This window comes from Oryctolagus cuniculus, chromosome 1, assembly GCF_964237555.1.
Source record: "Oryctolagus cuniculus chromosome 1, mOryCun1.1, whole genome shotgun sequence".
NCBI classification, from domain to species: domain Eukaryota; kingdom Metazoa; phylum Chordata; class Mammalia; order Lagomorpha; family Leporidae; genus Oryctolagus; species Oryctolagus cuniculus.
The window spans coordinates 114,871,301-114,896,245 of NC_091432.1; the positions used below are offsets into that span (position 1 = coordinate 114,871,301).

At 44.1% G+C, this 24,945-nt stretch overlaps 1 protein-coding gene across 1 annotated transcript in view; it reads left to right on the plus strand.

The window, feature by feature from the left end:
• Positions 1-23,101, plus strand: part of LOC138846137 (uncharacterized) — a 49,988-nt gene extending 26,887 nt beyond the window's left edge. The window contains exons 4-5 of the mRNA XM_070060904.1: positions 21,762-22,044; positions 22,683-23,101. Coding sequence (XP_069917005.1) covers positions 21,762-22,044; positions 22,683-22,895 — 496 coding nt within the window. The 3' untranslated portion in view covers positions 22,896-23,101. The remainder of the gene's footprint in view (positions 1-21,761; positions 22,045-22,682) is intronic.
• The last annotated feature ends 1,844 nt before the right edge of the window (positions 23,102-24,945 follow it).

Genomic DNA, 24,945 nt, shown 5'->3' on the forward strand with positions numbered 1-24,945 from the left:
GCGCACCGCACTGGTCCGATGGCAGGAGCCAGGAGCCAGGTGCTTTTCCTGGTCTCCCATGGGGTGCAGAGCCCAAGCACCTGGGCCATCCTCCACTGCACTCCCTGGCCACAGCAGAGAGCTGGCCTGGAAGAGGGGCAACCGGGACAGAATCCGGCGCCCCAACCGGGACTAGAACCCGGTGTGCCGGCGCCGCTAGGCAGAGGATTAGCCTAGTGAGCCACGGCGCCGGCTCGACAGTGACTTTTATAAATTATAGTTACAAAGGGAAAACAGTGCAAGGCCACTTTCTTTATGTGAACAGGACATCTTCCATATGCTCTCATTTCCCGGCTCAGCTCAGAATTTACACACAAGTCCTGGCTTGTGCACAACGGCACATCGGCCAATCGGTGTTAAACAGCTAGACAAAGAAGGTGAAACCCAAACCCTCTCCTCTTCCCCTGAAAATTCTCTTAAATGGTGCTGTTTTATTCAACTAGAACATATCTTTAAACTAATTCTGAAAAGGAAGTCCTATAGATAAACAACGTGAAATGCAGACGTTCTTGTTGGGAGGCAGACAGGATGGGGTGAGCTAGGGGGCTGTGGTCACCCCGTGACCACATCTTTAGAAGAACATAAAATAATAGGCCTATGCCCACCCTCTCATTTTACAAATTAAGAAATTAAGACCTACATAAGTTTCATGTGGTTCCAAATTCCCACAGCTAAGTCAATGGCATTGCCAAAATGAGGGCCCAGGACTTCTTAATCCGAAGTAGGTCTCCGAAACCGGCTCTTGATAAACCCTGAGCTGGCCACACAACCTTCTGGCAGTGGACAAGTCACATAATGTGCACAGGATTCACCTGCACAGCAAGGGCAGCTGGCTGGTATGCGCCTGAGGGCAGGTACCCATGCACTCAGCAACCACCTCAACCAGCCAGCCTAGACTTAGCAAGGGACAACTGCGGGCAGCGCCAGCCAGCTAAGATCACTCAGGGACATTACTCTCCCAATAGAAGACAGAAAAATGACACCTTCCAGTCTGAAAAAAACCATTTTATTCTTCCCTCTGAAATCTTACCCTCTGGGCTCTAGATTCAATATTAGATTGAGTCTTGCTTCACAATAATGCTTTTCCATAAAGCACCCAATCTTTGACTTTTTAATATTTCTCTTAAATGCTGACCTATTCACCACCATCGACATTCACAGGTGTGTGAATACACAGGCCAGTTGAACTGAAGCAAGCACTGGTAGGCTGCTCAATACTGAGCACAGTAGTTTTCTCAAAATACACATCCTTTCTACACCCTCATCAGCATCCCAGTTTCCTTAAAGAAAAAACAAGAGTTAAATTATTTAGAAATTTAACTGTAACCTCAATTCCAATCCCCAAGACAGATATGTAAAGAATATATTCTTAGTAATAAAAAGCATCCAGACTGAAGACTCAGAAATATTAAGTCAGACTCTAAGCAGAGGCATAGGCACCTGACACAGTGATTAAGTCACTGCTCAGGACACCCATATCCCATGTTGGAGCACCTGGTTCAAGTCCCAGCCCCTGTCCAGCTCTGTACCCTGGGAGGCAACAGAGGAGGGCTCAAATACTTGGGTCCTGCCACTCAAGTGGGAGACCCGGATTAAGTTCTAGGCTCCTGGCTTCAACCTGGTCCAGCTGATGGCTGATGAGGGCATTTGGGAAGTGACCTAGCAGATGGAAGATTTTCTCTCTCTCTCTCTCTCTCTCTCTCTCTTTCTCTCTCTCTCTCTCCCAAATAAAGTGAAAAGAAAGAAAGAATCCAAGGACCTTTTAAAGGATCCACACCACCCAAACCTCATCTTCCTCATTCTTCATGAGTTTCATCAGTGTGTTGCTGCTGCCAGTTGGCCAGAACATTAAGCCTCACCAGTCCAAACATTTGAGCAATTCTGGAGTTTTCAGCTAAATTTCTCCAGGCAGCCAAGTATCCACCCACCATACACCATACCCCAGACATGACTTCAGAAAATGTTTTCTTCATTCCCAGTCTTTGAACAGTCTTATGCTGATTATAGTAACCTCCACCCACCATGTAAATGATTGGGCAGTGTTGTAGAAGATTTATCAAATCAGCAACCTAGCATTTTAAGGTGCACTTAGGATATAAGATGGAAAGAAATGCAAAAGCTAACGTATTTCAGTGGAAATAATTTTTATGAATAGGGAGTAAAAGAAGAATCTTGCAGCTCCAGTGAAACATGAACTCAGATTTAACTAAACAGAATGGGCTCCCTCAGACTCTGCCTTAGCCCGTCACTATCCAACATCAGGACTGAGCAGGTGCGCTGGGAAATCGGACCAGGTGAGTTCAAGTTCTGGCTCCACCCCATTACTTCTGGGGCCTTAGACAAATTAAACCTCTCTGCACCTCATAGAATGAAGATGAGGACTAAAATGAATTAATAGCAGTGTCTGACTCAGAGTAAGATCAAAATAACTATTAGCTGTTAATTATTTCCTCAGGTTTGTTGTATCATAGGGATTTGAGGATTAAGTGGAGTTATTATGTAAATCACAATGTATGGTATAAAAAGTGCTCAACAGCTTTCCTCCTTCCCCTCTTCCTTCCCCTTCAATTGTATTTACAATCACAGGTGCTTCATAAGGACATTTTGGTAAGTAATGTGCCATATACAAGGTAGTGGTCCCATAAGATTGTATCCCCTGGTGAGACTGTAGCCATATCAGTTTGCGTAAGTACACTCTACGATGTTCACACATGACGAAATTTCCTAAAGACACTTCTCAGAATGTGTCCCCATCATTCAGTGACACATGCCTGTACAAGTATAATCAAATCATAGACATTTAAAAATGAAAAGAATTTTAAAACTCAACCACACTGAAACTCTTAAAAACCAAAGCCTGGAGAAGGGAAATAAATTGCCCATGGTCATAAAACTAAAAGTTCATCCATTCATGTAAACATTCAACAAGTATTTTTGCTCACGAACCAGTCAAAGCAGTCAGCCTGCATGTTAATCTTTATCCTGCTGCTATAACACAACGCCAGAGATGGGGTAATACATGAATATCAGAAGCTGATCAGCTAACAGTTCTGGAGGCTTGGCAGTCCAAGGCCAAGGTGTCAGCACACACTGAGGGCCTTCTTGTTGCATCATAACACACCAAAGAAGCTCTCAAGATGGGACAGAATAAGTGTGCTCACTCAGTTCTCTTATGAAACCACTGATGCCATCACGCCCCGGCCACCCACGACTTCATCTCATCCTAGTAACCTCCCAAAGGCGCCGCCTTCATATGCCATGAGCATAGGAACTCGGGAGTGGAGTCTTCAACACGAGAACTTTTGGAAGATACATTCAAACCATAGCATCCGGCCGGTGCTGTGGCACAATAGGCTAATCCTCCGCCCACGGCACCGGTACCCTGGATTCTAGTCCCGGTTGGGGCGCTGGATTCTGTCCTGGTTGCCCCTCTTCCAGGCCAATTCTCTGCTGTGGCCCGGGAGTACAGTGGAGGATGGCCCAAGTGCTTGGGCCCTGCACTCGTATGGGAGACCAGAAGCACCTGTTCCTGGCTTCAGATCAGCGTGATGCGCCGGCCGCGGTGGCCATTGGAGGGTGAACCAACAGCAAAGGAAGCCCTTTCTCTCTTTCTCTCTCTCTCACTGTCCACTCTGCCTGTCAAAAAAAAAAAAAAAAAAAAAAAAAAAAAAAAAAAAAAAAAACCATAGCATCCCAGTTTGAGGTATCAGATACAATGGACAAACATCGTGGGATTTTTTTTTTAATTTTTATTTAATGAATATAAATTTCCAAAGTACAGCTTATGGATTACAATGGCTTCCCCCCCATAACTTCCCTCCCACCCGCAACCCTCCCCTTTACCACTCCCTCTCCCCTTCCATTCACATCAAGATGCATTTTCAATTCTCTTTATATACAGAAGATCAGCTTAGTATATATTAAGTAAAGATTTCAACAGTTTGCACCCACATAGAAACACAAAGTGAAAAATACTGTTTGAGTACTAGTTATAGCATTAAATCACAATGTACAACACATTAAGGACAGAGATCCTACATGAGGAGTAAGTGCACAGTGACTCCTGTTGTTGACTTTAAAAATTGACACTCTTGTTTATGACATCAGTAATCTCCCTATGCTCTAGTCATGAGTTTCCAAGGCTATGGAAGCCTTTTGAGTTCACCGACTCTTATCTTATTTAGACAAGGTCATAGTCAAAGTGGAAGTTCTCTCCTCCCTTCAGAGAAAGGTACCTCCTTCTTTGATGACCTGTTCTTTCCACTGGGATCTCACTCACGGAGATATTTCATTTAGGTTATTTTTTTTTTTTGCCAGAGTGTCTTGGCTTTCCATGCCTGAAATACTCATATGGGCTTTTCAGCCGGATCCGAGTGCCTTTAGGGCTGATTCTGAGGCCAGAGTGCTGTTTAGGACATGTGGAAATCCAGTTTTCCCAGCACCATTTATTGAATAGACTGTCCTTGCTCCAGGAATTGGTTTTAGATCCTTGATCAAATATAAGTTGGCTGTAGATGTTTGGGTTGATTTCTGGTGTTTCTATTCTGTTCCATTGATCTATCCATCTGTTTCTGTACCAGTACCATGCTGTTTTGATTACAACTGCCCTGTAGTATGTCCTGAAATCGGGTATTGTGATGCCTCCGGCTTTGTTTTTGTTGTACAAGATTGCTTTAGCTATTCGAGGTCTCTTGTGCCTCCATATGAATTTCAGCATCATTTTTTCTAGATCTGCGAAGAATGTCTGTGGTATCTTGATTGGCATCACATTGAATCTATAAATTGCTTTTGGGAGAATGGACATTTTGATGATGTTGATTCTTTCAATCCATGAGCATGGAAGATTTTTCCATTTTTTGGTATCCTCTTCTACTTCTTTCTTTAAGATTTTGTAATTCTCATCATAGAGATTTTTAACATCCTTGGTTAAGTTTATTCCAAGGTATTTGATTGTTTTTGTAGCTACTGTGAATGGGATTGATCTTAGCAGTTCTTTCTCAGCTGTGGCATTGCTTCTGTATACAAAGGCTGTTGATTTTTGTGCATTAATTTTATATCCTGCCACTTTTCCAAACTCTTCTATGAGTTCCAATAGTCTCTTAGTAGAGTTCTTTGGATCCCCTAAATAAAGAATCATATCGTCTGCAAAGAGGGATAGCTTGACTTCTTCCTTCTCAATTTGTATTCCTTTAATTTCTTTTTCTTGTCTGATGGCTCTGGCTAAAACTTGCAAAACTATGTTAAATAGCAGTGGTGAGAGTGGGCATCCCTGTCTGGTACCAGATCTCAGTGGAAATGCTTCCAACTTTTCCCCATCCAATAGGATGCTGGCCATGGGTTTTACATAAATTGCTGTGATTATATGGAGGAATGTTCCTTCTATACCCAATTTGCTTAGAGTTTTCATCATGAAAGGGTGTTGAATTTTATCAAATGCTTTCTCTGCATCTATTGAGTTAATCATATGGCTTTTCTTCTGCAGTTTGTTAATGTGGTGTATCACATTTTGATTTGCAAATATTGAACCATCCCTGCATACCAGGGATAAATCCCACTTGGTCTGGGTGGATGATTTTTCTGATGTGTTGTTGTATTCTATTGGCGAGAATTTTATTGAGGATTTTTGCATCTATGTTCATCAGGGATATTGGTCTGTAATTTTCTTTCAGTGCTGCATCTTTCTCTGGCTTAGGGATTAAGGTGATGCTGGCTTCATAGAAAGAATTTGGGAGTATTCCATCTTTTTTGATTGTTCTGAATAGTTTGAGAAGAAATGGAATTAGTTCTTCTTTAAATGTCTGGTAGAATTCAGCAGTGAATCCATCTGGTCCTGGGCTTTTCTTTGTCGGGAGGGCCTTTATTACTGTTTCAATTTCTGTCTCAGTTATGGGTCTGTTTAGGTTTTCTATGTCTTCCTGGTTCAATTAGGTAGGTTGCATGTGTCCAGGAATCTTTCCATTTCTGATAGATTTTCCTGTTTGCTGGCATGCAACTCTTTGTAGTAATTTCTGATGATTCTTTTAATTTATGTTGTGTCTGTTGTTACATTTCCTTTTTCATCTCTGATTTTATTTATTTGGGTCTTTTCTCTTCTTTTTTTAGTTAGTTGGGCCAATGGGGTGTCAATTTTGTTTATTTTTTTCAAAAAACCAGCTCTTCGCTTGGCTGATTTTTTGTAATTTTTTTTATTCAATCCTGTTGATTTCTTCTCTGATTTTAATTATTTCTCTTCTCCTACTAGATTTGGGTCTGGTTTGCTATAGTTTTTCTAGGTCTTTGAGATGCACTGAAAGCTCATTTATTTGGTGCCTTTCCAATTTCTTGATGTAGGCACCTATTGCTATAAACTTTCCTCTCAATACTGATTTTGCTGTATCCCATAAGTTTTGATATGTTGTGTTGTTATCCTCATTTACTTCCAGAAAGTTTTTGATTTCTCTTTTGATTTCTTCTATGACCCAGTGTTCATTCAGGAGCATGTTGTTCAGTCTCCATATGGTTGCATACTCTCTAGGGTTTCCTGAGTTGCTAATTTCCACCTTCATTCCGCTGTGGTCTGAGAAGCTGCATGGTATGATTCTAATTCTTTTAAACTTGCTGAGAGTTGCTTTATGGCCTAGTATGTGGTCAGTCCTAGAGAAGGTTCCATGCACTGCTGAGAAGAATGTAAAGTCTTTAGATGTAGGATTGAAAGTTCTGTAGATATCTGTTAGATCCATTTGGGCAATAGTGTCAATGAAATCTGCTGTTTCCTTGTTGATCTTCTGTCCAGATGATCTGCGAATGGAGTATTGAAGTCCCCCAGTACTATTGTATTGGAATCTAAGTCTCCCTTTAAGTCCCGTAACATATCTTTTAAATAGACTGGTGCCCTGTAATTAGGTGCATATACATTTATAATAGTTACATCTTCCTGTTGAATTGAAACCTTAATCATTATATAGTGCCCCTCTTTGTCCCTCTTAACAGTTTTTGTGTTAAAGTTTATTTTGTCTGATATTAATATGGCTACACCTGTTTTTTGGGGGGTTTCTGTTGGTGTGGAATATCTTTTTCCAACCTTTCACTTTCAGTCTGCATGCATCTTTGTTTGAAAGATGTGTTTCTTGTAGGCAGCAAATAGATGGGTTTAGTTCCTTAACCCATTCAGCCAGTCTGTACCTTTTAACTGGATAGTTAAGTCCATTAACGTTCAATGTGACTATTGATAAGTAGTGACTTTGCCCTGCCATTTTCCCAAAAATATTTTCTAGTATATGCTTTGAGCTTCCTATGCTCTTTTACTAGTAGGTTTTCTTCCTTTACCTTCTTTCATATTGATGGCTGTGTTTCTGTGTTTCTGAGTGTAACACATCTTTAAGCATCTTTTGCAGGGCCAGACGAGTGGCGGCAAACTCTTTCAATTTCTGTTTGCTATGAAAGGTCTTTATTTCACCTCATTCATAAATGAGAGCTTTGCAGGATATAATATTCTGGGCTGGCAATTTTTCTCTCTTAGCACCTGGGCTATGTCTCGCCATTCCCTCCTAGCCTGCAGTGTTTCTGATGAGAAGTCTGCTGTGAGTCTAATTGGAGATCCTCTGAGAGTAATCTGATGTTTCTCTCTTGTGCATTTTAGGATCTTTTCTTTATGTTTCACTGTAGTGAGTTTAATTACAACGTGTTGTGGTGAGGATCTCTTTTGGTCATGTTTACTAGGGGTTCTATGAGCTTCCTGTACTAGGATGTCTCTGTCCTTCTCCAAACCTGGAAAGTTCTCTGCTAGTATCTCACTAAAAAGGCCTTCTAATCCTTTCTCTCTCTCCATGCCTTCAGGAACTCCTAGAACCCGAATGTTGGGTTTTTTAATAGTATCCTGTAGATTCCCAACAATATTGTTTAGATTTCTCATTTCCTCTTCTTTTCTTTGGTTTGACTGTATGTTTTCCTGTGCTCTGTTTCCCAAGTCTGATATTCTCTCTTCTGTTTCACTGACTCTGTTTTTTAAACTCTCTAATGTGTTTGTCATTTGATCTATTGAGTTCTTCATTTCATTTTGATTTCTCTTCACTATCACACTTTCCTGTTCTACTAGTTTCTGCATTTCATTTTGATTCCTCCTTAAGATTTCATTTTCTTTTTTATAAGATTTTCTCTTTTTATTTATTTATTTATTTATTTATTTATTTGACAGGCAGAGTGGAGAGTGAGAGAGAGAGACAAAGATCTTCCTTTGCCGTTGGTTCACCCTCCAATGGCCACCATGGCTGGTGCACTGCGGCTAGCGCACCACGCTGATCCAATGGCAGAAGCCAGGTACTTATCCTGGTCTCCCATGGGGTGCTGGGCCCAAGCACTTGGGCCATCCTCCACTGCACTTCCCTGGCTACAGCAGAGAGCTGGCCTGGAAGAGGGGCAACTGGGACAGAATCTGGCGCCCCGACCAGGACTAGAACCCAGTGTGCCGGCGCCGCAAGGTGGAGGATTATCCTAGTGAGCTGCAGCGCTGGCCAAGATTTCATTTTCACGAGAGAGATTTTCTATCCTGTCCAATAAGGATTTCTGTAGTTCAAGAATTTGCTTTTGAAAACTTCTAAATGTTCTTATCATAAATTTTTTGAAATCCATATCTTGCATTTCTTCTATCTCATCATCTTCATAATCTTGGCTTGGGGTGTTTTGTTTATTTGGAGGCGTCATAGTGTCTTCGTTGATCTTGTTCCCTCGGTTTTTGTGTTTGTTGTTTGGCATTGTGAATTCTTCCCTCACTGTGGTGTTTTCTTTTTTTTTTTTTTTTAATACTGTGTCTGTGTTAAGTGGACTGTCTATTGTTGGAGGAGCCTTGGAGGCTTGAGATGGGTGTGGCCAGAGAGCTCTGCTTAGTTCTTCAGGGTTAAGGGTGTGCCAAAGGTGACACCCTCAGGTTATGCGTGGTAAATCTCTCTCTTTTTATTTATTTATTTATTTAATTTTTATTCAGGACGGAAGTAATACCGCACAGCTGAGCAGAATTGATGGTATTTAGCTTCCGATCTCTGGCTTCTATGTGTATATCATTCATCTGCTTTTTCCCACAGACCACCCAAAGAATCTGTGCTGCCCTCAGTGTGGGCTCCATTTCTCCTGCAGTCTCCCACTGGGTTGCCTAGGTTACCAAATTGTAGCATCTCTGGAGAATACTCACGTGACTTCCATGAGTTCTCTCACCCACCGTCTCTTTTTTCCCCCGCCTCAGTTCATTAGCTCTACCCTTTCACTAAATCCTAACCTCCTGGTATTTCACACCCCACCAGAGTCAGGATTTTCTGTTTGACTGAGGGCAGGCACAGGTCTGTCATGCTCAGCTCTGAGTTCGCACACAGATCTGAGGTCACGCACAGTCCTGAGATCGCACACAGTCCTGAGGTCACGCACAGAGCTGAGGTCGCACACCTTTTTACGTATATCCAGAAAGGCACCTGCTCTTTGTCTCTTGCTGGCCTTTGCAAGGCTGGCGGAGAGAGAAACTCATCCATACCAGTCCCCCACCTCCTTTTTTTTTCCCTTCTCTTCTATCCTGTAGTCAGTCTGGTGAACTTTCCCCAGTGGGGCCTCAAGCCCAGTTCCCTCTAGGCTCTGTCCGCCGTTTCCCCCACCAATGTCTCAGGTTACTGAGCTCACCTCCCCTTCCAGCGCCGATGTGTGGACTCGGAGCCGTGGGCATCCTGCTCTCCCCTCTGGTCGTCTGTGTCACATCCACTAGATCTGGAAGAGTTTCCTCTGCATTTTTCCCCCGAGCCTTTCCCTGTAATTACTGTAATTCCTCTTTTATCAACCTATCTTTTCCTGGACTATCAGTGCACGTCCTCACTATTCCACCATCTTGGCTCCCACATCGTGGGATCTTAATCCTGGTCTTGGTTCGCTATGGTGCTTACGGTGTGAAGCTGAATCCACCAGCTATCAACCATAAGTGTCTTTAACTAGATTTATCCTTTTTTAAAAAAAAAATTAAGAGGCAGAGACACACAGAGAGAGAGAGCTTCCATACACTTGCTGACTCCCCAAATGCTCAGAATTGGACCAGGTCTGGATCCAGGAACCAGAAACACAATCCATGTCTCCCATGTGGAAGGCAGGCACCCAACTACTTAACTCACCACTATGGCCTCCCAAGGTCTGCGTTGGCAGGAAGCTGCAGTCAGGAGTTGGAGCCAAGAATAGAACCCAAGCACTCTAATGCAGGATGTGGGCATCTTAGTCACTAGGCTGAACACCTGTTCTGTATGTTTATCCTATTGGAAAAACAACTTCAGATCCCTGTGCTTTAGTTACTTCAAAGGAAAGTGGGAAAGTTGTTTCAAAGGCGCTCCCAGATATGTTATACAACTGTTCTATCCTTGCCTTTGTCTCTCACTTGCTTATCTAACCCTTGTTCCTTTAGAGCACACTCTGTACTTCCCAAAGATCTACATCTCCGAGAGAGTGCATTAACACCTGTTGATAATCTATAAGATATGGTCAAACGAGTTTCTGTTTCTGTAGTTAGACAAGTTGAGATGGTAAGAAAATACAATCATGCCTCCCATTGCTCAAGCAAACACCACTGTGTTCTGAAACACTTTACTAATCCTAAAGCACTTGGCTCATTCAGTGACACTGCTACAAGGAGAGATCAGTCACTTGGACAGAGGGTGATAAGAACACAGGCCTTGTAGTGTTCAAGGCAAACAGAACATATGCTCATCTCTTACTGTCCACAGCCAGTTGTTTCAGGACCCCTGCCCCATCCTCTGTAGACACTCAAGTCCACGGATGGATGCTCCCTTACATAAAATGGTATCGCATTTGCATATAACTTACATGTATCTCCCCATATATTTTAAGTCATGTCCAGATTACCTAGAATAGCTAATAAAATGTAAATCCTATGTAAATAGTTGCTATCCTGTCTTGTTTAGGTAATATGACAAGTGGAAAGCTCTGTATTGTTCAACACAGGTGCAATTTTTCCCCCAAATATTTTCTAACCATGGTTTGTCGTATCCATGGATGCGGATCCCATGGGTACAGAGGACTAACTATAGTGAAAGTACCACCACTTTCTAGACACTTGTTTTAAAACAACCTGGCACTTTATTGAACAAAAAGGCATCAACACTTTCAGACAGGTCTGGAATCATAATATCCAATATGTATATTAAATATTTAGCCTTTTCCAGAACTTCGAGATAAGACTTTCTAGAATCATCTTTTTTCATGATATTTTGAGCTCAATTTTAAAGCAAAGGAAAAACAGCTTCACCGTAAATTTCAAGTTTCTGTGGTTAATGGGATGCATTGTCCCATTCAGGTGTGATCATCATCTGTGGTGGGCACTCACTGACCCCAACTGGCACTCATGCCCTTGTGTAATGCCCTCGTCTTGGGTGTGGCTAGACCTCGTGACATGCTTCTAGGGGACAGAAGGCAGCAGAGATGATGGAATGGTGCTTTCCTGACCAGACTACAAAATCCTCTGACTGCTATCTCGCTAGACTGTATTTACTTCTCAGTCTGCACCCTTTGATAAATCAAGTTGCCCTGTTGGAGACGCTCACTTGGCAAGAAGCTGGAGATGGCTTGAGAGAAAATGCCCAGTGAGAAACTGAATTCTAGCAAGAGCCACATAGGCTTAGAAGCTCAGCTTCCAGGGGCTGCTGCTGTGGTGCCAACATCCCATATGGATGGCGGTTCAAGTCCCAGCTGCTCCACTTCCCATCCAGCTCTCTGCTATGGCCTGGAAAAGCAGTAGAAGATGGCCTAAGTGCTTGGGCCCCTGCACCTGCGTGGGAGACCTGGAAGAAGCTCCTAACTTCAGATTGGCACAGCTCCGGCCGTTGCGGCCAATTGGGTAGTGAACCAGCAGATGGAAGACCCCCCCCCCCAACCGCCTCTCCTTCTCTCTCTGTGTAACTCTGACTTTCAAATAAATAAATAAATCTATTAAAAGAAGAAGAAGAAGAAGAAGCAGTTGTTGCTGCTCAGTTTCCCAGGTTGAGCCTGGAGATGACTACAGCCTGTGAGAGACCCTGTCCTTCACCAGTCCTTGAGTGGTGAAGACGCTCCTGAATTCTTAGCCCACAAAAACTATAACATATGTGTGTGATTTGAAGCCACTAAGTTTTAGGGTATTTTTTTTTTTTTTGCAGCAACAGACACCTAACACATCATCTTAAACAACATACACACACAGACACACACCCTAAAAAAATTTTAGACTCTTCACATATCAGCTCAGTGGTGACTTTCTTGAGATCAAAATCACATGAGATCAAAACAAGTGCATTGGTAGTTTTACATCCTCCTTTCCCAGCGGCGTTGCTGTAAAACTGATTTCTCTATAGCCGGCCTCTCAGATCTGAAGTGAACCCCAGAAACGAGACCTCTAGCCTTTCCCTTACCCCTGACATATTTGTGAAATTCCTGAAACAAGAACATTTTTCTCCTTATTTGGTCTCCCCCAAATAGCTGAAGGCTTCAATTAAACAGTGGCCACTGGCCTATACCTAATCTTTGCTGGTCACCCTTACAGGATCTAGAACTGACATCTCTACCGTCAGCCTCCACAGGAAGACTTCCTCCAATTCAATGTTTGACTACTACCAGAAATCTTATGCCTATCCAATTTTTAGATGGAAATAGAGAATTGAAAGTTATTTTTTAATACTGCCTGGAAAGGATTTTGGTGAATATTTTGACATTCCCAAAGACCATCAGAAAACTCTAAGCTCTAGCCAAGTTAAGCTTATCAGAGCTACTACAATAAGAGAGAGGCAAACTATCACAAATAAAATAATTATAGAGAAATAGTCACAAGGTTTTAAAACATAGGCCACATGATTTTAACACAGGTCATAGAAGGCGTGAAATGAACTGAAATTAGACAAAGTTTATGATACTGGAGCTTTTGGGGTGGTGGGCACAGTAAGGGAAGGGCTTATAGTGAGACTTGATGAGCATTCTGCTAGGACTTTTTTAGGTGAACATCAAAATGCATAAAAGCATCATTTTAAAGTAAACAATTCAGCACTAGCTAGTATATTCACAATGTTGCACAATCACCACTTTTAGCTATTTCTGAAACAAATGGGAAAACCCTAATCTGCCACAGTAACTTCCCATTCCCATAACCTCCGGAGTTCATCAACTCTGGATATTTTCTATAAATGCAGTCATACAATATGTGACCTTTTGTGTTTGGCGCAACCTATTAACATTGACAAAGAAACTATTTTATTTGGTCAGTAGTCTTATATTCCAGAGGCTAGTATTATGCCGAATAAAGCAGAGTCTTTTTTTTTTCTTGTTTTCACTATTTTTCAACACAGAAATGGGAAAATATGCTTGATCACAGAATTATTTAGCACAGGAACGAGAAAGAATGCTTCACTTCTAGGTCTCCCATTTTTTTGTGATTCTTCATGTTTATGGACAAGCTCAAAGCAAACCTGCACAGGTATCTGGTGGAGATGCTGATGGTCACTAATCCTACTCTTGAGTTTCCTTTTCCTTTTTGTTTTTGAATGTAATTTACTAGATCTGTGACTACAGCACAGTTGTATTTAAAACCCTGGAGACCAAATATTTGAACACTACAGGTAAGAAAAACACTAAGAAAACAAATACTATTAGAGTGTATAGTCCACTTTCAAGTTGGGATGCAGGAATTGCCAAGTTAAATCAAGAAAAATGGTTGCCTACTCCAATGCAAAGAGACTGAAGAACCAGATATTGGGATATTACCTGATTTACATAATTTCACTGTTTCTTTGCTTGCTTTCTAGATATTTTTTGTGATACTAAAGACGAGACATCTGTAGAGACATGAGTACAAAAATATGTTTCTAGCACATATTCCACCTCAAGGGGAATTAGATATAAATATAGATATGATACTTATTATAGATATGATACATACTATGGTTATAACATGTATTATATTTATGCATATATTATATTTATATTACTTTATATGTATATTATGTAATGTATTATATTATAAATATATTATATTTATAATATGTTATAAATGTGTTATATTTATATTAAATACTTTGTATATTTATATATATTGAATATACATATGTATATATGTATATGTATATCTTGAACCATCATCTGTCAAATTTCATGATCCTCTTGGGAAAAAATTTCTATGGGCTTAGTGACACTGTCCCTGTACCATAGCAGGTGAGATTCTCTACTTGGAAACCTTATATAAGACATGACATGAGAAGGCTTAAAGAAAAAAGAAGGAAGCCTAGAGTCCCACCTCAACTGCAAAAGGCTTTGGACTCTGGGACAAAGCCTTTGGACTTTGGACTCCTTCTTGAATTAAATTATATAAAGATCTCTTTTCCTGAGAAGAAAGATTTGTAGCCCCAGACAGATCCTGGATGATATCAGGGACTATCCTGAACACAAGCATCAGTTTAAGAAGATAACCAATTTTTACACTGAAAATTCAGTAATAGATGTTAGGGGACATCCAATGATCTATGTTCAGGCAAAATACTCCATTGGGTTGTCAGACAGTACAAGAAAATGTTTGCACCATTCATCAAGACTACTGCAGTACCAGGAGATGAATTTGCATTGTAGAGATCTTCAGCTGCAGGTAAAATTGGGGAAAAAAAATCAAGTTGGCAATAAGCTTAAGTAATAAAGTTTTCTTGTAAGATCTGGAAGAAAGGAAAACGGCTTCCAATGACATACTCTATCACTCCTTAAATCTTTCCCGAGCTCTACTTCTTAAATAAATTTGATTGCAAGGACAAGAATCTATGAACAACTCCATGTTTTTTCTGTCACCCTTCCTTTTATAAGATGAAGGAGGTAATCTTTTTACTACTTAGTGGCCATTTCAGGAAACTCAAAGATAAATTTTACTTAAAAGATATTTTGGGGCTGGCACTGTGGTGGCATAGCAGGTAAAGTTGCTGCCTGCAGTGTCAGCCTCCAATATGGGTGCTGGTTCAGGTCCCGGCTGCCTCACTCCGATCCAGCTCTCTGCTGTGGCCTGGGAAAGCAGTGGAGGGTGGCCCAGGTCCTTGGGCCCCTGCACTGCTTGGGAGATCTGGAGGAAATTCCTGGCTTTAGATCAGCTCAGCTCTGACCATTGCGGCCATTTTGGGAGTGAACCAGCAGATGGAAGACCTTTCTCTCTCTCCCTCTCTCTGCCTCTGCCTCTCTATAACTCTGCCTTTCAAATAAATAAATAAACCTTTAAAAAAACAATATCTTATAGGCCACACTGTGGCACCATGTGTTAAGCCACTGTCTGCAATGCCTGCACCCCATAGAGGCACCAGTTCAAATCTTGGCTGCTCCCTTTCCAGTCCAGATCCTTGTTAATGTGCCTGGGAAAGCAGTGGAAGATGGCCCAAATCCTTGGGCTCTCACACCTATGTAGGAGAGATCTTCCATCCGCTGGTTTACTTCCTAAATGCCCACAACAACGTGGGCCATACAAGGTCAAAACCAGGAGCCAGGAACTCAGTCTGGGTGGTGGGCACCCAACTAAATGAACCTGACCTGCTGCTTCCCAGAGTCCACATCAGTAGTAAGCTGGAATCGGGAGAAGAAGCAGTACTCAAACCCAGATACTCTCATCTGGAATGTGGGGTCCCAAACTGCGTCTTGGCTGTGTACCACATACCAGCCCCAAGCTCTTAGAAGTTATACGGAAATTCATAAACTTCTAGAAAACTTTAAAGTATGAGAAATTCAACCCGAATCTTATCTTAAATAAAATATTGTAGTAACATTCCATTTACATGTTGATAAAATCAGACAGAGGAGTTGTTTCTAAGCTAGAGATTTATCTCTCTAATTTGACTAAGAGGCATCTGCCTATCAGACAGATCAGTAACATTACATGAATCATTTTTCATACAAATTAATCTCTATTTATGCATCAAAAAATTACAGAGGTTGTCATTTGGCACAGCACAAATCCCACATCCCGTAACAAGATGCCTGAGTTTAAAACCCGGCTCTGCTTGTGATCCAGCTCCCTGATACTGTGCACCCTGGGAGGCAGCAGGTGCTCCAGTACTTGGGTTTCTGCCACCCCCTTGAGAGACTCATATTGAATTCTGGCCTCCTGGCTTCGGCCTGGCATAGCCTCAGCGTGGCGGGCATTTGGAGAGTGAAGCGGCAGATGGCATATCTCTGTCTGCTTTTCAAATAAATAAATAAAATGAAAGATAAGTCGAAAACTAAAGTACAGCTGTAAGCTCTTTCCGGATAAAAAGGGATATGTTCCCCTCAGCTCAGAGCCCTATCCTGAGAGGGGGGCGCAGAGTGTTTCTGCAGTCCCAGACCACATCATTCCTTACTTCTCTCCATCAGCAAGACACAGCAGTGAATGTCAAAGTCTCTCTCCCTCTGTCTGTCTGTCTGTCTCTCTCTCTCTCTCACACACACACACACACACAGAGAGGCAACCACGCCCCAATTCAAGCAGCCCTGTTGTCTTTTCTAAGAGCTCAGGTGGGAACCAAGCAAGGAGGGATGCCTGCCTGAAGGTGGCCCCAACACCTGACTGTCCTAAACCGGCTGAGCCTTACCCTGATGACAGGGCCACTGCTCCTGCGCTACAAGCTCGGGTTTCACTTACTCCAGCGGCTCTATTTTTTCCCTTTGCCAAAAGTGTCTGAACTGTCTTCACGTCGGCCTCCACATCCACCCATGAAAAGGTCAGAAGACATTTTTTTTAAATGCCAGGAATATCACCACGTCCAGCCTCCCTATTTTTACGTTTCACAACAGCCAAGGTTGACCCCTCCTGCCCCCACCAATGAGCGATTGAGGGAAACATGAACTGAGCGCCTGTTAATACCCTCCAAAAATGTATGAAATATCTAGTGTTATAGTTATCATCCTCTTAAAAATACACTGTTACTGACAGCACTTACACAGCTCGGTCCCATCCTGACTCCTCAATGTGGATGGTAGGATTTTCACTTTTATGGCTAGGAAATGTGGAGCCCAAAACTTTAAGTAACTTTCCCAAATCAGAACACCAACGCATTAGAATCTATTATTATTTTTTTTAGTTTCAAATTATTTTTGTGTATTTATTTGAGAAGCAAAGAGAGAGAGAACTCACTCCCATCCACTGGTTGACTTCTCAAAAACCTACAATGTCCTTGGGTTGGGCCAGGCCAAAACTGAGAGCCAGAAATTCAACCCAAGTCTCCCATTTGGGTAACAGAGTTCCAATGACTTGAGTCATCACAGCTGCCTCCCAGGATCCATATTATCAGGAAGCTGGCAGCATCAGGAGCTAGAACTGGGAATCAAACCCAGGTACTCTGATTCCGACATAGGTTTATTAACTGCTAGGCGTAACACACACTTAGTAGCGTCCAAATGTGATTAAAGCCGAGTCCAACATCAGGGCAAAAGCTCTTATACTGCTTCCTCCCAGCTGTGTGGCTGTTTTCCTGTAGATGGCTATCCTGAGCTGCCCAACTTGGGCCACGCCATCTCCCCAGAGAGAGAGTTACAAGGGCAGCCACCACAACATTCTCCACGCTGCCCCTCTGCACAGTAGTTTCTGACTATTCCCAAAGTCTCACAGTGACTAAAACTCACGTTGAAGCATAAATCAGGGGTCAACAAACAGCCTATTTGTTTCCAGCCAAGGAGCTAAGCATGTTTTTACCTTTTTAAATTGTTGAGAACACGTTAGAAGAAGGATAACTGTGGTGAGAGGTAAACAGTTGTAAAATCCAAATCACTTCACTGTGATGGAAGGAGAAGGCCGTGCCAAGATGGCGCTGGTGAGCGCGCGTCAGTTACTCAGGAAATGGTTTTGGAACCCACCTGGCAAAGGAGCCGGCCTGGCAACAGATTGGGTAGGGCATAAACCACCTCTTGACTGGATTGGCTGCCTCGGCTATATAAGCTGCTATACCAATGGAAATAAATGAGTCTGTGGGCTGCTTGCCTCTGGCCCGCTTTCACCTGGCTCCCGAGGTCTGTGTGGTGACTCCACGCCTCTTGCCCCTACCACGCTCCTCCTCTCAGAACGAATCCACAGCAACACTCCAGTGTCTACTGGTGAGCTTTTCTCAAACCATAGCCACATTCACTCACATCTAAGACTGCTTTTGCACCACAATGGCCAAGGGGAACAGCTGCTACTGACGCTTATGGCCTACAAGCCTGGTCCTTTACCAAAAACAGTTCCTGATCTCTATTGCAGATGACTGATCAAAGACCCATTTTAGGAGGAATATTTTGGCTGTTTTTGTGTGTTTTGTTTCGAGAGGACTATGGAAGGCAAAAAGCAGGAGTGCAAGGACATGTGGCTTCACAAAAACAGGAGAAGTGGTGTCAAGGGGAGGGGAAAACAAGGAGTTTGGAAGAAAAGTTTCATCAGCATCAAGTGGGGCACAGAGTCCATCCTGGGCACAAGAACAAAATGATTACTATCTACTTTAATCAAACTGATTAGGAACAAAAGCGATGATACTAACACCATCATAGCTAGCTTAGTAAACAGTGTATTGAATGGGCTTGGTACTGTGCTATACTGTATGTTTCATTTCAGGATCATCTTTATCATGCATGCATGTGATAAATGCTATTACAGCACCACTTCTTAAAAACAGAGAGGTTGTAGGGCCGGCACTGTAGCACAGAGGGCTAAAGCCCCAGCCTACAGCACTGGCATCCTATATGGGCACCAACTCAAGCCCCAGCTGCTCCACTTTCAAACCAGCACCCTGCTAATGCACCTGGGAAAGCAGTGGAGGATGGCCCAAGTCCTTGGGCCCCTGCACCCATGTGGGAGACCCAGAGGTAGCTCCTGGCTCCTGGCTTCTGATTGGTGCAGCTCCAGCCATTGCGGTCAATCGAGGAGTAAACCAGCAGAGGGAAGACCTTTCTCTCTCTCTCTCTCTCTCTGCCTCTCCTCTCTCTATGTAGCTGTCACTTTCAAATAAATAAATAAATCTTTAATAATAAAAAAAAGTGTTCCAGTCACTTCGAGTGATGTCTTTCTTAGTGAGACTCTTTGCTACTTCAAAAGATGATTACAGGGAAGACGCTGTTGAAAGAAAAAAGACCCAGTTCTTATCTTTGTAGAGCTTCCAATCAAACTAACGCTTTAGATCAGACATGACTTTAAATAAGTCACAGGAAATGTTAACCCTGATCTTCCTTTTTTCCCTTTGTTCTGATGGTCAAGGGGAAGTACAGGGCAGGCTGTTGGAGCATCTTTGAGAGAGTGCGAAGTTCAGAATCAGAAAAGAAAGGTCTGATCCTCAGCCACATCACAGTGGGCTATGTGACCTTGAGCAATCTCCTAGGGTCTCAATCTCCTCATCAGTTACATTGGGATCTCTCTCAATGTTGTCAAAAAGGGCTCTGAGAGACAGAGTTCAATGCCTTCAAGCACCCATTGTACATCATGAATCAACTTCTCTCCTATGCGTATAGAATGTGCTAGGTAGATGCCATCCTTGGATGTCTGAGACAGCGGTCACTCAAATCATTGTCTGTGCTCTGTGGTTCCGATATAATCAGCTAGCAGGCAAGTGGGATTGTAAGTGGATTCAGTAGGATATAGATGTAATCACCTACAACACGTGGAAGGTGCTCAGCAGTGCAGGTCCTCTCCTCCACAGCAGCTTAGCTAAGGTTCTCATCAAAGATGAAAGCAGTGCCCTGGGGCTGCCGCTGTGGCTCAGTAGGTTAATCCTCTGCCTGCAGTGCTGGCATCCCCTATGGGCGCCGGTTCGAGTCCCAGCTGCTCTGCTTCCAACCCATCTCTTTGCTGTGGCCTAGGAAAGCAGTAGAAGATGGCCCAAGTGCTTGGATCCCTGCACCCACTTGGGAGACCTGGAAGAAGCTCCTGGTTCCTGGCTTTAGATTGGCTCAGCTCCAGCCGTTGCGGCCGTTTTTGGAGTGAACCAGAGGGTGGAAGACCTTTCTCTCCAACACTCCCTCTCACTGTTTGTAACTCTCTCAAATAAATAAGTAAAATCTTAAAAAAGAAAGAAAGCAGTACGCTTCTACCACGCAACTCTCAAGACCAGCTTCCTGGCCCCCATCTGCTCCAGAGTTCCAACCCACGTCCTATAAGAAGACATTTACGTTTTACTCCAGAGGCAGAGAAAAAGAAACAGACAGAAAACTCTCAACTGCTGGTTTGCTCCCCGAGTGCTCACAACTTCCAAAACTGGACCAGGCAAAAGCTGGGAGCCAGGAACTCAATGCAGGTCTCTCTTGTGGGTGGTAGGGACCCAGCTACTGGAACCATCAACTGCTGCCTCCCAGCGCCTGCACTAGGAGATTGGAATCACTCTCATATAGGAAGCCAGCGTCTTTTTTTTTTTTATTTGACGGGTAGGGTTATAGACAGTAAGAGAGATAGAGAGACAGAAAGGTCTTCCTTCCGATGATTCACTCCCCAAATGGCTGCCACAGCTGGTGCTGCACCGTTCTGAAGCCAGGAGCCAGGTGCTTTTTCCTGGTCTCCTATGCACCTGCAGGAGCCCAAGCACTTGGGCCATCTTCTACTGCTTTCCCAGGCCACAGCAGAATGATGGGTTGGAAGCAGAGCAGCTGCCGGACTCAAACTGGTGTCCATATGGATGCTGGCGCCGCAGGCGGAGGATTAACCAAGTGAGCCACAGCAGCGGCCGGGAAGCTGGCATCTTTACTGATGTCTCGACCACTAGGCCAAATGCATGCCTCAGGGGCACCTTTAAAGAAGGAAAGCAGTGGCGTATTGATTGGTGCAGAGGAGAGGAGGGTATTCTGTCAGAGATTCCTCTAACCAACCAAGGACTGAATCGGGATGACCAGGGGACAGTAACAGATCTGTGAGCACCACACTCCTCCAGTCACTTGTCCGTGTACAGAACTGTCTGCTGACTTGTTTCTTTGCGCACCCTGACGGCGCGCCCCTAGAGGGCAGGAGCTGAGAGCAGACTGCTGCTGCTCCTTTGACAGCCGCAGTGACCAGGGCAGAGACGGTGCAGGAGGCATCAGTGAGGAGCTCACGAATGAATGGATTCCAAGGAAGGCCGGAAGATGCGAAAGAGGAACCGTGGAACAAGCCTCCTGGGTTTCATGGAACTTGCAGCCTATGGCGTCCCTCCGGCAGAATCAGGCTCAAGGAAAGGAGTTCCTCCTCTCTCTGGGCTCAAAGCAACTCATAGAAGCTCTTCAGAGAGAGAAAGACAGAGAGAGATGGAGAGAGACTGATGATCCCAGTCCTTAGAAAAGCTATGACCCTAAGAGGGGACAAGAGCCCCTTAAAATACATTCCAGCATTCACAAGCCTTTGGAGCAGAGGTTCTGTAACCTTTTTCTTCTCTCCCACCTCACCTAGTTGAGCTTGTTGACTACAAGAGAACCAGCCAAGTGTGCCTTTGTGTCTTGCAGCAGTGTCCAGGATGTGTGTGCGCGCACGCACACACACACCAAATTGATACTGTGTCCCTGGTCATGTCCCTTTAAAGGGGACATCTTTGAGAAGGCAGAGCCTTTGGCTGTGCAAGGTTCACAGCTGTTGCTGTGGCAACTCCTGCAACCTCCCAGAGTATCCGAATAGTTTGTTCTTTTTTTTTTTTTTTTCTTTTTTTCCCCCTTCTCAAAGCAAGCGGGGGAGGGGGACGATCGATGAGCCTCGCCGCTGGCATCTACTTGGAGTTGTGGAGTTAGTGAGAAGGCGAGGTTTCCTAAAACAACAAAGCATAAAGCCTCGGCACAAAGCCCGCGCCCTCGGAGGCTGCCGCGGTGACACGCAAGGGAAGGCTGCGCCCGAGGCTTAGCAGGAGCCCTTGCTTTGCAGAGCGGCTCCCAGCAGCAAACACCCGAGGCCGAAAGCCAGGCAGCGGCAAGGCCAGGGGCCCCCACCTGGGGCCGTGGAGCGGGGGCGGGGCGCTGCGGGTGTCCCGGGACCCCGCCGACGCGCCCGCCCCGCCCCGCTCCCTTCCCGGCTCCCCACGGCCACCGGCGCGGCTGAACCGCCGAGGACCTCGGGTAAACAAAGAGAGCGCTCTGCCTTCCCCAAATCCCTCCTCTTCCCTTCGTGTGATAGGTGACATGTGCAAAATTCATTACAGGAAATGGCACGGCAAAAAAAAAAAAAAAAGCTGCGCATTTATCTTTAAATGGATACGGTCCCTGCTTCTCCGCCCCCCTCCGCGGCTCTCCTGCAGCCGGCTGGGGGCGCAGACAGTCGCCCTCCCTACCCTGCCCCCAGACTCTTTTATTATCAGTTGAATCACGTCTCCCGCCGAGCAAAAGGTCACTTTAGGTCATCTCGGAGATGAAAGGACGGGGTAATGTATTTGAAGGTGCCAGGCGAGCCAAAAATATATATGGAGAGAGAGGAGAGAGAAAGAGGGAGGGAGAGAGCGCGAGAGGAGAGAAGAAGGGGGAAAGAGAAGGAGAGAGATGGGGGGGGAGGGGGAGAGAGAGAGAGAGAGAGAGAGAGAGAGAGAGAGAGAGAGATGCCAGCAGCTGGCAAGAACAGAATCCTGGAAGACAGGGAATGTCTCCGGAGCAAGACGGGCTCTACCCAATCCGTAGCTCATTCCTAATTTAAAAATCCAGAAGTGTGGCCTTTAATTGTGAGACGCCTGGAGTAATTCAAGATTGTAATTGTTCTCTCCTAGAATCTCACGTTTGACCCTTCTTCAGAGCGAGAGGAAAACGCACGTTCTAGAAGCAAGCGCCAGGGGCGGGGCGTGGGGGAGCCTGCTCTGCGGCCGGCCGAGCGAGCCCGGGGTCGCGCGGGGAGAGTGGTTAGGGTTGGCCGCGGCCGGGTGGATACCTGGTTTAGAAACCACCACCGGGGTGAGCAAGCAGTGTTTATGGGGTTTCAGTAGCAAGCACAGGTCTCTTTGTTTGGAGATAAGAAAAGACAAAGACTAAAAAGAAGAAGAAAACAACAACAAAAGAAAACCTTGCATACATTCTGTTTTCTGGGTAGGGATGGCCTGATTTTTTATCTCCCTACTAAAGAAGATGCCACCACCTCCTCCGAGTTTTTCATTCAGCACCATTTCAATAAAGACAATTGGCTGGCTCTGAATTCCTGCCAAGTGCATTGCTTTGCTGTTCCCACCGCTGCATTTGAATGTCCTGTATTTGCCTCACCAATTTTTTTCTAAGAAACAGGACTTTTTTTTTCTTTGAGAAATAACAGATGCCAGCAGCAATCTATTAAGGGAGTGGGAGGTTCCCATAATAAATTGTTTGCTCCCAGATTCCACAAGTCTCTTAAGGTGGAAATCCCCCCCCCCCATCTAGCCCATCTCTCCTTACTAATCAACTTTCATCTACTATCTCCCATTCATGCCACATCCCCCAAAATTCAAACAGCAGGCTTTTGAAGTAACTAGTTGAAGGTAAGCCAATGACTGGCAGGATCTGTCATAGAGATTTAGTGAGATTCGTCTGTTACTCAACCCATTCTTCAAAATGGCTTTTTACAATGGGTATGATCTCAATATGTACCAGCCACTAGGAAAACCTGCCCGCCATGCCCATTCCCCAACTTCCTCCCTTGTAAAAGCTACTCACTAAAATTATCCTCTTTTCCTATTGCTCAAGTCATGTTTCTAGAGAAATACAAGTTGTTTTTGCTGCTATTGTAGTTGTTAGGTGTAGAAAGCTCAGTTTTCTGGGTGTTAGAAAAGAATGGACTGCCATCAACTGTTCTGGGGTGAACAGCGAGGGGCGCCAGGAGATGGGGCAGTGTCACTGTGCACAGTGAAAGAAATAAAGGATAGACCATAGGGTTGGGCAAAGGCAGCAGCTGCCTGATCAAAACTGAACTGCTGCTACTATGTAGGAGAGTATGGGCCTGTGTTTACACCAATCAGGAGATGGGGGTACCTAGAAATAACCAATCAGAGCTCTCAAGGCCTGGTCATTTCCCATCTATGAAAAGCCCCAAGGCAGATTTGATCGTGCAAGCTGGGACATGCACGCATCACATCGAGAAGATAGAAGATTCTCCCCTCGTAAGCATTGCTGTTGAGCAGAATTGAACCATATGAGTGAGCAAAGCAACACTACTCCTCCATCTTCAAGTCCTCCCACACCAAGGGCCTCAAGGTTGACCAGAAGTTCTGACAGACTCAGCCATGCAATCAGGTATTACTGGGAAGGAAGACACAGAATTCTCTGATATTTATAATAGTCACTATAACGTGTCATGTACTGCACATGAGCATAACTCATTTCATCCTTGCAACAGCCTTGTGGATAGTATCATTATTTCCCCCACAGATGAGGAAACTGACCGTCAAAGTCTCTAACTGGGAAGACAACATGCTTCTAACAAGGGAAGCAAAGGAAACTTACATTTATGGAGAGTTCCTGGTTCCAAAGACCATGATTCCCGGGAAAAGGACACAAGCCTCAGCCATTTTAGCTCGTTGCCTGAAAGCAGGTGCAATTCCCTTTCCCCTTTTCCCCTGCCTTCTTTCAAGAAACCAGCTCAGCCTGTTGGAGGACCATGCTGTCTGCCACGTGTTTGATCTGTGTGTGTGCCGGCAATTGGCCACTTCCACGAATTGATTTTCCCTTGAATAAATTCGTTTTGGCTGTTGGTTCGTATCCTGTCTCCTCTCTGTTTTATTTCCCTTTTCTTTACAATACTGGGCTTATTTACACAGTTACTTCCAAATCACCCTATGCTATGCTTAACAGTCTCCATTTGGAAGCTGAAGGCACTGCCCTGCAAGAAGCTTAAATAACTTATTCAAAGTCAAAGTTAGTAAATGAAAGAACCAAAATTCAAACTCACCTCAGTCTGATTCCCAGAGCCCGTGCTCTTTGATGATAATTGATGCCTCTAAATTAGCCTGTAAGTGAAAGATTAATTCTGAGCCTCATTCCCAATATGATGCTATCCAATATATCCCCGCT